The sequence below is a fragment of the Rhincodon typus genome, chromosome 28 (genome assembly GCF_021869965.1).
Source record: "Rhincodon typus isolate 14 chromosome 28, sRhiTyp1.1, whole genome shotgun sequence".
Taxonomy (NCBI): domain Eukaryota; kingdom Metazoa; phylum Chordata; class Chondrichthyes; order Orectolobiformes; family Rhincodontidae; genus Rhincodon; species Rhincodon typus.
The window spans coordinates 24,210,087-24,227,329 of NC_063359.1; the positions used below are offsets into that span (position 1 = coordinate 24,210,087).

General features: G+C 42.9%; 1 protein-coding gene across 1 annotated transcript in view; it reads left to right on the top strand.

Annotated features, from left to right (window-relative positions):
- LOC125486346 (protein SCAI-like) overlaps window positions 1–17,037 on the top strand; it is a 41,884-nt gene extending 24,847 nt beyond the window's left edge. The window contains exons 5-7 of the mRNA XM_048613378.1: window positions 8–89; window positions 16,056–16,128; window positions 16,773–17,037. Of these exons, the coding sequence (XP_048469335.1) occupies window positions 8–89; window positions 16,056–16,128; window positions 16,773–16,987 (370 nt within the window). The 3' untranslated portion in view covers window positions 16,988–17,037. The remainder of the gene's footprint in view (window positions 1–7; window positions 90–16,055; window positions 16,129–16,772) is intronic.
- The last annotated feature ends 206 nt before the right edge of the window (window positions 17,038–17,243 follow it).

Here is a 17,243-nt window from a genome sequence, read left to right on the forward strand (position 1 = left end):
TCTTTAGTCTTCATCCTGGTGATTTTTTCCCTTTCACACGAAAACCGTTATTTCTAATTGTGGACTCTTCAAATAGTATAGCATATAAGGTAAGCTAAAATCACTGATCCATGTTTGCCCTGTTGTGCAATTTCTATTTGTTTTCATATAATTGTCCAATTATCTTTGAAAGCCACAATCAAATCTGCCTCCACAACAATCTCAGGCAGTGCATTCCAGAAATATTTGCTGTATACAAAAGCTTTCCTTGTTGCCATTGCTTCTTTTCACCAATCAATTTAAATTGGTACCATTTGATTCTTGATTCTTCCACCTGTGGAACAGTTTCTTCATATCTAGTCTATCCAGATCCATTCTGATTCTATTTATCTGTAAATTTATTCCTAATACCTGGAATGACTCTCTTGAATATTTTCTGCCGCCTTCCTAATGACTTCAGAACCTTCCTAAAGTGGGGTGCCCAGAATTAGAGACAGTAGATCAAACTAGTGTTTTACGCAGGTTTATCATAACTTTCTTTCGGTACTTAATGCTTTTACTTATAAAAGCCAGGTTGCTATATGTCACATTAACCTTTTTTCTCAACCTGCCCTATCACCTTCAGTGACATATGCACATATGCCCACTCTGTTACTGTATTCCCTTTAGTATTGAATATTTTGTCACTAAAGCAAAATACCACAGAAGCTGGAGAACTGAAATCAAAATAAATAGAGAAACCGAGCAGACCTGGCAGCTGTAGAGAGAGAAAACAGAACTAATGTTGAGTCCAAGATGACTCTTCTTTGAAACTGAAGAGAGGACTGGCAAATTGATAAGTTTGATACTGTGGAGGAAAAAAATAGGGAACAGCAAGTGGAACAGAAGGGATGGTCTGGGAAGACTACAGGGCATGGGAGGTAAGAGATCAAGATGCTGCAGAATCAAAGGTAGAGGGCACAATATTCATTGTAAAGAAGGAAAATAACATCTACACTAGTCAGCTCTGCAGAAAACAAGCCCAAGAAAATCAGACATTTGGGAGACAGAAAGGCAGAGGTATGGGGAAAATTTGGAAAGCAGAGTTAATAGTCTAAAGTCTTAATTTCTTTCAAGCAGTCTATGTCCAAATGCAATAAGATCTAATCAATATCCAGGCTTGGGCTAACAAGTGGTGAGTAACATTCGTGCCACACAAATGCCAGGCTATGAACATCACCAACAAGAGACAATCTAATCACTGTCCCTTGACATTCAATGTTACCATCACTGAATCCTCCACTCTCTATATCCTTGGAGTTATCATTGATCAGAAACTCAACTAGACTCACCAGATAAATGCAGGGGCTACAAGATCAGATCAGAGGCTAGGAATACTGCGATGAGTAACTCACTTCCTGACTCTCCAAAGTCTGTCCTCCACCTACAAGGCACAAGTCAGGAGTGTGCACCCCCAACAACACTCAAGAAGCTTGATACTATCCGGGACAAAGCAGCCTGCTTGAATGGCACTGCATCCACAAACATCCACTCCCTCCACCACCGACGCTCAGTAGCCGCAGTGTGTACCATCTACAAGATGCACTGCAGAAATTCACCAAAGGTCCTCAGACAGCACCTTCCAAACCCATGTCCACTTCCATCTAGAAGGACAAGGGCAGCAGATATATGGGAACACCACCACCTTCATGTTCCCCTCCAAGCTACTCACCTTCCTGACTTGGAAATATATTGGCATTCCTTTACTGTCGCTGGGTGAAAATCCTGGAATTCCCTCCCTAATGGCATTGTGGACTGCAGTGGTTCAAGAAGGCAGCTCAGCATTACCTTCTCAAGGACATGTAGGGACAGGCAGTAAATACTGGCCAGCCAGCAACACCCACACCCAACAAAAATAAGAAAGAAAATTCCAGAGAGAAATAATCACGAGTTACCTACCTGGTCTCCAGTGGTATCACACTTCAGTTTTGTTGAAGCAGGTCTGCTGACTGTCTGGCTACTTCTGGGACCTCTCCACTTTGCTACTCTTTTCTTTTTATTTCAAAAATATACTTTATTTATAAAAAATCTTTATATACATACACAATCACTAGAGCAGTTTGATTTTGTACAGAACCCCTCCCACCACATCCAGAGCTTTGAACATGGTGGTCCTGCAGACATGGTCCATCTTAGACCTCCAGATGAGGTGGAAGATGGCTCGGGTGACTGCAGCAGTGTAGGTTCTGGGATGGGCCAGACCTGCGCTGTGGACAACAGAGAGAGGGTCTCACACCTGATGACCAGGTTTTTACCTGCAATGGAGAGGAAAAAATGCCCCCAAAAGCTCAGTTTCTGGCTCACCTTGACAATGCGCTCCTCCCAAGTTTTATCCAAGGGCCCTAGCCCCTCTGAATCGTATTCTCAACACCTTCAGAAAATCTGTTGGCAAGGGTGATAAAGGATCAGTTGGCCCAGATCCCAAACAACATGGCCTCACTCTTGCCTTGATTTCACTTGGCTCCCAAGGCCAGTTCAAACTGGTCGCAGATGCTAGTGTGTCTGTGCACTGACAGCGGATCTGAGCAGTAAATGGCGAAGTCATCCATGTACAGGGAGGCTTTGACCTGCAGGCTTCCACTGCCTGGAATAGTCACCCCCCTCCTTACTGATGGACCCGCAAAAGGCTCTATACAACATACAAACAAGGTAGGAGAGAGTGGGCAGCCCTGCCTTACTCCGAATCTGAATGAGAAACTTTGATTCCCATCCATTGATTGAGACTGAACTACTGACATTCATGTAGTCCCTACCCCTGGACCAGGAGGCCCAGGTTCAAGTCCCACCTGTTCCAGAAGTGTGTATTAATAGGTTGATTAGGAAAATAGGTTAATTAAAAAAAGTCATCCAATAAGCAATGATTAATTAAACCATTAATGGATGTGCATAGAAACATGTTTTCTTAAAGGCAAAATTAGCATCTGACTATACTGTGGATGTATTTCAAAACTGCTCTTTGTGTATATTATTAGTCATGGTGTTTTAATTAGGGATGTGTTTCGAAAATCCCGATGCATTTAGAAGGCTATCCATTGCTTATTTCATTTTTATTTTGTTTCATTTGGTAGTTAACCCACATTAGCTCCTCCTGGTGCTTGACTGTGTTGATAACCTTTGAACAGTCAGATTAATGTATTATTATTAGAAGCCTATCTCTGAATATTTGTTTAAGCATTAATATCATAAGCATTCTTACTGAAAATTTCTTTGTTTGCCAAATTTTAGTAATTAAAGTGCAAATATTGCTTGGAAGTGCAACATTTTTATTTTAGCTACCAAATGTCTATATTGAACACTCGTGCCAACAATATCTGCCATTCACTTGGCCACATTTATTAGATGAATGATGGCTGTATACCTGTAGGCCTTATATATAGTTAAATGGTCGCTACTTCTTGGGCGTATATACTTCTGCCCTAAGGACATCTGAAAATGAGAGATAAAGATGGTGGACATTGACACTGAAAATTTGAAGACAGTCATGTATGGACCTCTGGAGGCTAACTATTTGGAACAACATTGGAAGAGGCAAGGGAAAAGAAAACTTCAACTTGTAGAAACGAGGGCCCAGAAAAAATAGGGCTAGCGTACAGTATCCCTTCTCAGCCTAATTTGCAGCAAATGTGACAGAGACTGCCATGCTAAATGGGGCTCCCATGCCCCACAGGGCACTGCCTAAGACACTTTGCCCTGTGGTGATCAACTCAATCATCTTACAAGATGGAAAGGAGCCACAACACAATGGTGCAGTGAGAATGGGAGAAACACAAAATATGCTTCAGCCCGGGCCTGAAATGAAGAGCTTATCTTGAAGTTTTAACGGTTGCACCAACAGACCATATGCTATAAACAAGGTTAACCATTTTGATGGAAACAAAACAGAAATTGCTGGAAAAGCTCAGCAGGTCTGGCAGCATCTGTGAAGGAAAAAACAGAGTTAACTTTTCGGGTCCGGTGACCCTTCCTCAGAACCATTTTAATGTTGCTTCTAAATTATTTCATGTTAGTGCTGCGCCCACTAAGGACCTAGTGAAGACTGCATAACTGTACTTCATAGAGGACAGTAATGAGTGACTGTGAAAGCTTTAAACTCATTAATCTTAATTGGTATGGTCTTGATCCTAGAAGTAAAAATAGGATTATAAATACATTGTGCCATATTGTTCCCCAATTTGTGATAATTAAAAGCATTTGTCAAAGCTTAAGAGTAATGTATCTCAAACATTTGAGCAACAAGTGAAGTTAGCCATTTCACACTGCTACTATGCAGTTGTGACACATGTAGCATTCACCACTAACAGGATGCTAATATCAAACCAAAACGACATTGTGCTTATAATATAAATGTATGGTATCGCGTATGAATTTCAATGCTGGTGTGATTCTAGGTATGTAGGCTGTACATTCCAAGGACTGGTGCATTATATCAAACAGCATATCTGCTTGGCTGTTTACAACAAGTGCGGTACTGACCACACCCAACCAGCCTGCGCTTGCAAGTCTCGTAACAGTGTCTAACATTAGATGTGACTTGGCAATTGAATATTATTTGCTGGATAAACTGATTTGTGCATGGAATCAAGCTGACAACCAATTTAGGATTTTTGGTTGAGCTCACAGTATGATGCTGTTACGTATAACAAAAGTTACATATTGTAGTGATTGAAACAAGGGCCAGGTGGATATAATTGACTATGAGATCCTTGATAGGCCCAGGTTGATAACCCCAATGAGGGAGCCCTGGCTGACAGATATAAGCAGCAGATTCAGAGTTTCCTCATTCTAGGGACTGGCTCTGATCTGTCTGGTCAGAGGCCATGTACTGTGCACATGTAAATGAAGGGTGACTTAATGACAGGATACAGGCCTCTGTGCAGTTATTTCAGTGGTGACAAGAGAAAATAGTAAGATCCTGAAGAAAATTCACTTGCAACAGTCATCTTTTGAGTTGGATAATTATTTCTAGCAACATGCGTTTATTTGGGAAGCTTGACTTGTTCAATCCTGCCATCCAAGACCGGGTCCAGTACGTGGAAAGAATGTATTATTTTTTCTGGGCAAACAACATTCAGACAGATGAAAAGCAATGGGCCATCCTTCTGACTGTTTGTGCACCCGTAGCATTTTTAGTTATTAGGAGTCTAACTTTCCCTGAGGAACCAGATACTAAAACCTTTCAAGAGTTGATGGATTTAGTTAAGGACTATTAACCTTCTCTAATTCTGAGCCGCTATCGGTTTTATTCGGCTGTTCAAGAACCAGGTGAATCTACATTGGGATTTTTGACAAGGGTAAGACATCTGACAGAGGCATGTGAATGAGATGCTGACAGACCATTTGGCGTGTGGAATTGATGACGTAACCATGCAAAGGCGCATACTAGCTGAAGCCCAACTAGATTTTAAACAGGCATTACAACTGGCTTTGTCATTAGAAAATGCAGCAAGTGGAGCATGTGATGGAGAGCATCCCAATGAAAGTGGACACCCTCACTTGTCCAACTGAGCTTGGGGAACACCACTAGAATGTAGGCAATCGCAGAGTCTCACACATGGTATGTCCTGAGCAGATGGCACCTAGACCAGCCCACAGCAAAACCTCAAAACAAAGCCGAGCTTCAGCCAGGGCTGACAAGCCATGCAGACCTGAGACAGCAAAGGAGTCCTACAAGGCCTGACTTGAGGAACAGAACTCATAAGGCAGTGTTCAGGAGAGTGCACACCCTGGGAAGTCCATCTACATGTGGCTGGGAAGAGTTAAATTGCTTAGCAACATCCAAATCAGAACCAATCAAAGTAAATGATCACCCGTTCTCATGGAGGTTGATACTAGCGTGGCTGTGTGAGTGGTTGCAGGACCAGTCTTTAACAAAATTTGCTCTGGACTCCAACCCTTAAGTTGGTGCAAAACCTCGGCCAGACAGAAAGTATACCAGGAAACATTTACAGGTCAAGGGTACGATATCAGTTCTGGTCTCCAGTGAGAAGCAGTTTGTGCAGTTACCCATCTGTCCGTTAAGATGGAGATGATAGGCTCTTGATTGTCAGGGGGATCAAGGGTTATGGGGAGAAAGCGGGAGAATGGGGTTGAGAAACTTATCAGCCATGATTGACTGGCGGAGCAGACTTGATGGGCTGAATGGCCTAATTTCTGCTCCTATGTCTTATGGTCCTAGGGTCTTACCACTAATTGTAGTAAAAGGCTCAGGCCCACTTGATGGGGCGGAATTGGTTGAGAAAGGTTCAGTTTGATTGGCTCAACATTTTTCGTTCAGAAAATGGCTGCCTGAGTGAAGTCCAAATTAAATACTGGGAAGTTTTACAGGAAGATCTAGGGACTGTAAAAGGAGCCAAGGCTACCTTGCATGTTGACCAGGAAGCAATTCTGCAATTCTGCAGAGCCTGTCCGGTGCCGTTTGCCTTACAAGCACAAGTAAAAGCAGAAATCAGGAGGATGAAAAGTGAAGGAATCATCAAACCAATCCAGTTTGAAGAATGGGCAGCACTGGCCGTACTGATTTGTGATGCCTGATGGCTCAGTTCGCCTTTGTGGTGATTTTAAATAAACGGTGAATTGCTTGTCGCAGCTGGATAAATCCCTCGCATAGAGTACTTGAACGCAAAACTGGCGGAAGGGCTTGCTGTCCTTCACGAAGCTGGACATAAGCCATGCGTAACTGCAATTGCAACCGGATGAGGGGTCCCAGAAGTATGCCACAATTAATACCCATAAGGGTTTATACTAATATACAAGACTGCCATTTGGGGTATCGTCAGCCTGCACCCTTTTCCAGTGGACCATGGAGAACATTTTACAAGGACTACCCCAGGTTGCCATTTATGTGGATGATGTGCTAATAATCGGGAAGACCAATAAAGAGCACTTGGAGAAATTTGACATAGCGTTTGTATGTTTCTCCCAGGTGGGCATATGCATCAGAAGGGAAAATTGTGTGTTCCAGGCAACCCAAGTGACCACCTTAGGCTGCAGAGTTGACAAGATTACACTCATTCAAAGATAAAGTGAGGGTGATCAAAAGTGCTGTGGCTCCCACATCTGCACTGGAGCTTAGATCTTTCCTTGGGTTGGTGAATTATTATGGAAAATTCAACTTGGCCTCCATTTTGGCACCCTTTACACCTGCTGTTGAAGAAGAGTCAGCCTTGGAAATGGTCACGTAGTCAGGAAGTAGCCTTTACGGGGGTGAAAAAGCAGCTATCGTCATCTAAGGTGTTGGCTCACACTGATCCCAAGCAAGAGGTGGTGCTGACATGCGATGCCTCCCTGAACAGTATTGGGGTAGTGTTGGCTCATAGGTGACCTAACGGAGAGGAATGCCCTATAGCGAATGCTTCCCAGACAAATACACCTAGATGGAGAAGGTTTGGAAGTCACCTTTGATGTAAGAAAGTCCTATTAATACCTTTACAGATGTAAATTTGTAATAGTAACAGACCGCAAACCCCTGCTAGGGCTACTTAAAGAAGATAAGGCCATGCCACCCATAGCTTCTGGTTGAATTCAGCAGTGGGCCCTTGTTCTGAGTGCATACAATTACAAGTTGGAGCACTGTCCAGGAGGCCAAGTGGCGAATGTGGATTCCTTGAGCCACATTGCACTGGCTAATAAAGCACTAGTGGTACCTTCTCTGGTGGAGTCTGTTCTGGTTTTAAACTTCCTGGATATCCGTACAGTCACTGCTGGCACTAACTGACTGTGGACACGAAAATATCCCATCTTGGCAAAACTAAAACAGTTGGTGGTGATGGGGGAAACAAAAAGGCCATCACAACCAGGGTTGAAACCTTTCTGGACCCAATGAGACCAAATCACTGTAGAGGCTGGCACATTGCTACGGGGAGCAAGAGTGATTGTCCCGAGTAAAGGTGGCTGCCAGATATTGGCTGAACTCCACCAGGGTCATCCAGGGCTTTCCAAAATGAAGAAGTTGGCAAGACATTATGTCTGGTAGTCAGGATTGGATGCCGACATAGCCATGTTGGTGGGGCAGTGCCCAGAATGCTGACAAAGACAAAAATTACCTCTGGCAAAGCCCCCACATTTGTGGGAATGGCCAAATAAACCCTGGACTTGGTTACACGTTGACTATGCCGGTCCTTTCATGGGCTCAATGTTCTTGGTCACTGTGGATGCCCATTCAAAGTGGTTGGACATACATAAGAGTTCATTCGGAGAACTCAGGAATGACGATTGGAAAACTGTGAGCATCAATCGCGATACACCAACTCCCAGAAGTATTGGTCATGGACAATGGGACGTCATTTACCACCAGGGATTTCGAGTATTTTCTAAAGTCGAATAGCATTCGGCATGTTCAGACAGCTCCATACCGTCCGTCCTTCAATGGTCTAGTGGAAAGAGCAGTCCAAACATTGATGACAGGCTTAAAGAAACAGCCTACAGCTTCACTCAATAACAAACTGTCCTGGTTCCAGTTTGATTATAGGACCACCCCTCACACAACTACAGGAATAGCTCCATCAGACTTGCTGTTGGAGAGAAGATTCCGCACCAGGTTAAACCTGATTGGGGGAGGGTGAAATGGCAGCAGGAATGCCACATCAGCCACATGCCTCTTCTAAGCGTGGGAAAGAGTTTACTTCAGGGGACGAAGTTTGGCGTCGAAACCACAGGAATGGCCCTTCATGGGTATGAGATGAGGTTGATGTGAGGCCAAGTCCCGTGATGTATGAAGTTCGGATAGATGAGGTGGTCCTGAACAAACGTGGATCAATGAAAGCTGCTACCTTGCAAACGGGACAGAAGGAAAACATACCTGGCTCCTCAGAACAGCCAGAAAGGCTGTCCAAAGCAATAGGTTCTGCCCCTCCATCGAGCACCAAAGAAACCTCAGAGTCCAAGATGGATGCAGCCTCAATACCGTTTCCGTCTGAAGAAGAGGAGGAAATTCTCCCAAAACACACTGTGCACAGGAAACGGGCTACAGTCTGGTATGCGTCGCCCGTGTATGAATCTGAGGAACCGGACCTGGGACGAGAACGGCCCAGGAGAAGCTACAAGAAAAAGAACAGGCCAACACCCTCTGGGGGTTGAAAGAATATAGTGATTAGAATGAGGGCCTAGTGGATCCATTGACTATGAGATCCTTAACTGGTGTTGTTGACCTGGGCCATTCAGAGAGCCCTGGCTGACAGATATAAGTCGGAGATTCAGAGAATTTTCTCATTCTAGCAACTGGCTTTGAGCTACCTGGTCAGAGCCAATGTACTGTGCACATGTAAATAAAGGGTGACTTGATGACAGGATACTGGCCTCTGTGCAATTATTTGATATATTAATGCAAAGGGCCCTGTTCTTTGCAGATGAGAAGAACATTGACACATTTTGCCTGTTTCAATTCAACAAAATAGTGACAACCATTGGTTTGGTCATGGCTTTGCCATGAAAAATGAATTATCAGTCAGCCTGGCAGTTAACTATCAATAATCATTAATTGCCGCGTTCTCCATGGCAATGTGCGTACCTATCAGAGTCCACTTGCCAACCCATCAGCATTCTTCTCTCATACTGACCAACCCCTACCCTCACTTCCTACCTACTAGCCTCATCCCCGCCTCCTTGACCTGTCCGTCTTCCCTCATACCTACCCACCCCTCCCTCCTCACTGACCAACCCCCATCCCAACTCCCTATCTACACACACCTTTACTGGCTTCATCCCCGCCTCCTTGACCTGTCCGTCTTTTCTCCACCTATCTGCTCCTCTATCCACCTTCTACCATTGCCTCCCCCTCTCTCTATTTATTTCAGAGCCCCTTTCCCCTCCCCCATTTCTGAAGAAGCGTCCAGACCCGAAATGTCAGCTTTCCTGCTCCTCTGATGCTCCCTGGCCTGCTATGTTCATCCAGCTCTACACCTTGTGATCTCAGACTCCAGCATCGGCAGTTCCTACTATCTCCTCTCATACATATTGGCTTTCTTTTGTATTGATTTTGTTGCACAATGTCTTGATGAGTGCAAGATAAAAAAAATTTCAACAAAATGCCCTTCTCAGCAATAGTCAACTTCTGTACTATTATATAGCCAATAAAAAATTATTGACTGGAATTTCTAAGATTGGATAAGCACAATTACATGCAGTTTATGTAAATACTGTAATCCTTGAAATCCTGAAAACCTGAATTTCAAGACGCAAATAGTTCTTAGAAAATAGCAAATAGTTCTCTTGTTTCATTAGCCATAAAAATAGTGGGGAGGAGGAAATGAGAAGGTTTTCAAATTTATTGCTATTGCATCCTTTGGGGAAATGGTGCAATCTTAGGTGGGACTTAGAATCAAATACAGAAGAGGCCTTTTGGCTCATCAAGTCTGTGCCAAATAAAAATTACTGTCAATCTGCACTGGTTCCACTTTCCTGCATTTGGCCTGTAGCATTGAATGTTATGGCATTTCAAGTGTTCATTCAAGTACTTTAACATTGTGAGGTTTCTGGCCTCAACTACCCTAACAGGCAGTGCATTCCTGATTATATGACCTTTGGGTGAAATTTATTTTCCGTAAATCGCCTCTCAGCCACTTGCCTTTCACCTTCCAATTATGCCCCTTTTTACTGACCGTTCAACTAAGGAGAATATCTGCTTTCTATCCACCCTGTTCATGCCCCTTGAAATCCTATGCACTCTCAGTCTTTGCTCTAAAGAAAACAACCTGAAATTATGCAGCCTCTTTTCATAGCTAAACTGCTCCAATCCAGGCAACATCCTGGTGAATCTCCTCTGCAACACTCCACTGCAATCACATCCTTCCCTGCCATAGTGCAGTGACCAGCATGGTGCACAATATTCCACCTGTGACCAAAGCAAAGTTTTGTACAGCTCCAACATAACTTCGGAGATAGCAAGAACTGCAGATACTGGAGTCAGAGACAACACAGTGTGGAGCTGGAGGAACATGGCAGGTCAGGCAGCATCAGAGGAGCAGTAAAGTTGATGTTTCGGGTTTACACCCTTCATTATGATCTGATTTTTTCTATATTGTTTATGTATATCATAACATTGATCCCTATGGTTCACCACTGGACATCAATTTCTGATCACACAAACCTTTAACTACCACCTTCTGTCTCCTATCATTAAGTCAACTTTGGATTCACCTTGCCAAGATACCCTGGTCTTGAAGCTTTTTTCTCCCCCTGCTGGAGTTGAAAAGTTTAAGAGTTATTGAAGCTCTTAAAATGGAAAGTTTTGATCAAGAGAGTATTAATTCTAAAGAAAGACTGTGAAAACTTTGGCTGTTCAATTGAAAAAGAATGTGATGTTTAATCTTAATTGACCTACAGCAAAAGCAGATTTATTGAAGGTTACTCTCCTGGTCAAATGAAACTGAAGTATAAGCTGTGAGGCAGTTACTGTTGAGGATCACATTGTTTGGTTACACACAGTCTTCAACATAATGCACTTAAGGGTAATTAGTGTAAATTTTTTAACAGTAAGTAAGAGAGTACTTGATTTGAACATCGCAATAAGGCACTTAATTTCTCAGTCATAACTTCAATTTGACTGTAACTTAATTATACAGAATTAATTATCCTAATTATCTGCTACTTTCTGATTCCTATTTGGAATGAGTAACAATAAACCTTTTTTTGATTGTTTATCCTTTTAACAAACTTAATTTCACTTTCTTTATTCTGGTGAAGAGTTTGTTTCTATACTGATGATTATCTGATTAATATCTTTTTGTAAAATTATGCATCTGGACAAAGAAAACTTTGTGTCCTTTAGTCAGGAGACCAACTCAGTAGTACCTTATAATTGTTGGATGGATTTCCAGCAGATTTTCGGTTTTTATTCTTTGTAAATGGATTTTAAAACAAAGAAAGGGAACCACAACCAAGGAGTAGCTCACCCTACATTTTTTGATTGGAGTGAGGAAATTTCTTTTATCTGTGAATGCACGTATTGAATGCAAGTCACTATAATACCTGGACCTTCTAAATGAAAGCGTGCAATGTGTTAGTAGATGGTAGCAAATTAATTAATTGAGAAACTGTTGAATATGATTCAAAACGTTTGTTCACTTATCCAAGATCAATGACACTAAAATTCAAGAAGGAACTCACTACTAACATCTCAAGGGGGAACTAGGGATGGGCAAGAAATGCTGGCCAGCTAGTGATACTCACTTCCCACAAATGGTTAGAAAAAAAAATTGATGGTATAGTGGACAGTGAAGAAGGTTATCTCAGATTATAAGGTGATCTTGATCAATTGGGTCAATGGGCTGAAGTGTGGCAGATGGAGTTTAATTTGGATAAATGTGAACAAACAAGGCAGTTAAAAGTAGGGTCTTGGGTAGCATTGTAGAACAGAGAGAACGTCGGATTCAGGTACATAATTCTTTGAAGTTTGCATCACATATAGGGTAGTTAAGAAGGCGTTTTGCACTCTTGCCTTCATTGCGCAGACATTTGACTATAGGAGTTGGGACGTTATGTTGAGGTTGTATAGGACATGGTGAGGCTTCTTCTAATCGTCCTGTTCTACAAAGGATATTATCTAGCTGGAGAAGGTTCAGGAAAGATTTATAGGATCATAGAATCCGTACTTTGTGGAAGCAGGTCATTTGGCCCTTCGAGTCCACATTGACCCTCTGAGGAGCATCCCCCCAAGACCCAACCCCCCACCCTCCCTGTAACCCTGCATTTCCCATGGATAATCCACCAAGCCCGCACATCCCTGGACACTAAGGCCACTTTTCCATTGCCAATCCACCTAACTTGTTCATCTTTAGACTGTGGGCAGAAACTGAAGCACCTGGATGAAACCCATGCTGACACGGGGAGAATGTAGAAACTCCACACAGACAGTCACCCAAGGCTGGAATTGAACCCGGTGCTAACCACTGAGCCCCTGTGCTGCCCATTTACCAGGATATTGCCAAATGGAGCATTTGAGTTATAAGGAGAAGCTGGATCAACTAGGACTTTTTTCACTGGAGCACAGGAGGTTGAAGCGTTACCTTAAAGTTTTATAAAATCCTGGTGGGTATAGATAAGGTGAATGGCAGATGTCTTTTCCACAGGGCGGGGGAATCAAAGACAAGTGGGCATATTTTTAAGGTAAGAGGAGAAAGATTTAAGAAAGATATGAGGGATAGTTTTTTTTACACAGAATGGTTTGCATACGGAATGAACTTCTAGATGAAGTGGTGAATGCGGGTGCAGTTACAACGTTTAAAAGACATTTGGATAAGGAAATGAATAAAAAATGTTCAGCGGGATATGGGTCAAGTGCAGGCAGGTGGGACTAGTTTCTACAGACAAAAGGGGTGGCCATGGGTACCCGCATGGGCCCAAGCTACGCCTGCCTCTTTGTAGGTTACGTGGAACAATCCCTCTTCCGTACCTACACCGGCCCTAAACCCCACCTCTTCCTCCGTTACATTGATGACTGTATCGGCGCTGCCTCGTGCTCCCACGAGGAGCTCGAACAGTTCATCCACTTCACCAACACCTTCCACCCCAACCTTAAGTTTACCTGGACCATCTCTAATACCTCTCTCCCCTTCCTGGACCTCTCTGTCTCCATATTGGGCAACCACCTAGAAACTGATATTCATTTCAAGCCCACCGACTCCCACAGCTACCTAGAATACTCCTCCTCCCACCCACCCTCCTGCAAAAATGCTATCCCCTATTCCCAATTCCTTCGCCTCCGCCGCATCTGCTCCCAGGATGAGGCATTCCACTCCCGTACATCTCAGTTGTCCTCGTTTTTCAAGGACCGTAACTTCCCCTCCTCGGTGGTCGAGAACGCCCTCAACCGTGTCTCCCACATCTCCCGCACCTCATCCCTCACACCCCGTCCACGCAATAAGAACCAAAAAAGAATCCCCCTCGTCCTCACGTACCACCCCACCAACCTCCGGATCCAACGCATCATCCTCCGACACTTCCGCCATCTGCAATCCAACCCCACCACCAAAGACATCTTTCCCTCCCCACCCTTATCCGCTTTCCGGAGGGACCACTCTCTCCGTGACTCCCTTGTCCGCTCCACACTCCCCTCCAGCCCCACCACACCTGGCACTTTTCCCTGCAACCGCAGGAAGTGCTACACCTGCCCCCATACCTCCTCCCTCACCCCCATCCCAGGCCCCAAGAAGACTTTCCACATCAAGCAGATGTTCACCTGCACATCTGCCAATGTGGTATACCGCATCCGCTGTACCCGGTGTGGCTACCTCTACATCGGGGAAACCAAGCGGAGGCTCGGGGACCGCTTTGCAGAACGCCTACACTCGGTTTGCAATAAACAACTGCACCTCCCAGTCGCGAACCATTTCAACTCCCCTTCCCATTCCTCAGACGACATGTCCATCCTGGGCCTCCTACAGTGCCACAACAATGCCACCCGAAGGTTGCAGGAACAGCAACTCATATTCCGCTTGGGAACCCTGCAGCCCAATGGTATCAATGTGGATTTCACAAGCTTCAAAATCTCTCCTCCCGCTACCGCATCCCACAACCAGTCCAGCTCGTCCCCGCCTCCCTAACCTGTTCTTCCTGCCACCCATCCCCTCCTCCGACCTCAAGCCGCACCCCCATCTCCTACCGACTAACCTCATCCCACCCCCTTGACCTGTCCGTCCTCCCTGGACTGACCTATCCCCTCCCTAACTCCCCACCTACACTCACCTTTACTGGCTCCATCCCTGCCTCTTCGACCTGTTTGTTTCCTCTCCACCTATCCTCTCCTCTATCCATCTTCTATCCGCCTCCCACTCTCTCCCTATTTATTTCAGAACCCCCTTCCCCTCCCCCTTTTCTGATGAAGGGTCTAGGCCCGAAACGTCAGCCTTTCTGCTGCTTGGCCTGCTGTGTTCATCCAGCCCTGCACCTTGTTGTCTCGGATTCTCCAGCATCTGCAGTTCCTACTATCTCTGGGACTAGTTTAGTTTGGGATTATGGTTAGCATGGACTGGTTGGACTGAAGGGTCTGTTTCTGTGCTGTATGATTCTATCAGAGATGTGTCCCAGTTTTAGACCATTTGAGTGAATTGCTTATCAGATGTGGAAAAATCAGCTTGAACATGTAGCTAGTAGCAGTCGCACATTGTAACTGCGCTTTGTTGTGGATGTTCTGCCAGATTTTACTCTGTTCTATGTAGCTATTAGATTACCAAAACAGCACAGAACTCTGCAGGGGATGTAGGGCCCAATGGCAACACAGCAAGCAACAGTGTATTACTTTAACCAATCTGAAGAATCCTTATTGAAACATGCAGGGTCTACCTCGAAAGTGTAAGGTAGAATCTTTAATACAATTTGAAAAAATAAGCAAAGGTATAAATGAATAACAAAATAAATGGACTATGACAATAAGTTAGAGACAAAGAATGAGCTTTTTTAAAATAATGTTCTTTTGAAGGAATTGAACTTCACACTTAGAACAGATTATTTTCGGTGCAAGAGAGGGGATTCTTAAAAATTTCCTGTACCATTAGAAGTTCAGACACTTAAACAGACAAGGTGTTTGGTGGCGAAGTACCACAACCTCATGCCATTGCATACATTTAAATGCCACGTCTCTTTGTGAGGTCCCTTTATGTAGGCAAACTTATGAAAGGGTTGCATTTACATTTCTACCTTTTAATTGTGTATGTGCCACATTGTTAATCCATCTACATGACTTGGACTGACATATCTGTTCATATTCCACATTGATTATTGATTGGCAAGCTGTGATATTAGCATCGATTTTATTTAAAGGTACTGGCATATTATATGGTCTTTCATTTAAATATCAAAGTCATTAGTATATGAAAACATTTCTGTGAAAGGCAGAAATGTGAAGTTTTTCAAGTTCCAAATACTGATTTATGCAGTAGCCGTTATTCACGAGAAGCTGTAAACAATAAATGCCAACAGCTAGAATAAGTATTGGTGTTTATAACACATTTATTTCTATACTTGTTTAATATATTTCTCTTCATTTCCAAGCTGTATTATTTCTTAAAAGCATCAAGGTTAAAAATTATTATTTCTCTTTGCAGAACTTTATCAATTTATTTGGCCAACCTTTAGTCTGTCTGCTTTCTCCAACAGCATATCCCAAAGGTTTACAAGGTATGCATGTATGTAAATACTGTTTGTAGAGCATTAATTAATGAGTATGCTACTCACTATTCCAGTTAGTTGAAAATTGTGCAGTGCAATGCAACTATTATTTTCTATATTATCCAAGGATGCAGTGTAATTATGTAGTAATGTGAACACTATTTTGATGTGGATTTTGAAGTGATTGTGACTAATATTTGATTTTGATATATGAAATGAAAAACATTGAGACAACTTCATTCCATATGTAAAATGATAAATATGTAGAACAGATTTGTATCATCGGTGGTGGAACAAGAAACCTCGGTTGTGGAATTCAGAAAGGTTCTTGTTAGCAATGGGATTCAAGATTATCTGAAATATATTTAAGGAATACTGTAGATAATCTTTTGATGTCTTCTGCCTGAAATTTATGCTGTGTAATTCATAGTCGAGTTTAAATATTGGTTGTACATTTTGGTAAATATGCAATTATAATAAAACCAACAAAACTTTAAAGTGGAGAATGATGGTATCTTAATAACAGCATTTTGCAAGTGTTCCAAGTCAAAGATATTGTTTTCATTTTGCATTGTGTTAAGAATTCATGAGAACTACTAGTGAAAGAATTGTCCTTCTCAAAATCATCTTAAATTGTGTGCCTGTCTTTCCAGATCAAACTCAACGTGGCAGCCTTTTCACCCTGTTTCTGTATAACCCACTGATGGCATTTCTGTTTATGTGTCGACTCACAAGTATGAGAAAAGGACTGTGGGATAAATGTCAGGAATACCTTCATAAAATATATAGGGACATAGCTCACTTGCTGACTAAATCACGGACTGTGGGTAAGTTATGTTCCACACCATATGAAGAAATGAACGCATGAGCAAATAACCAAATTAGTTTTAGTAAGAATATTGTATGATCTGATCAATCAAGCTCTCCACCCTTCAGAATTTAATGTAAAAAGAATTCTTCACTTTTCTTCTGAGGCATTCTGACCGATGCTTTTGACATGATTCCACTAGAACCTGTACCATTCTGTTATGTTAATTATTGAGCCAGTTTTTTAAACAAACTAGGAGGAGAGTTTTCAGGTTTTTTTGATTGAAAACTCTCTGATTCAGTTTGGTCATTCTGCA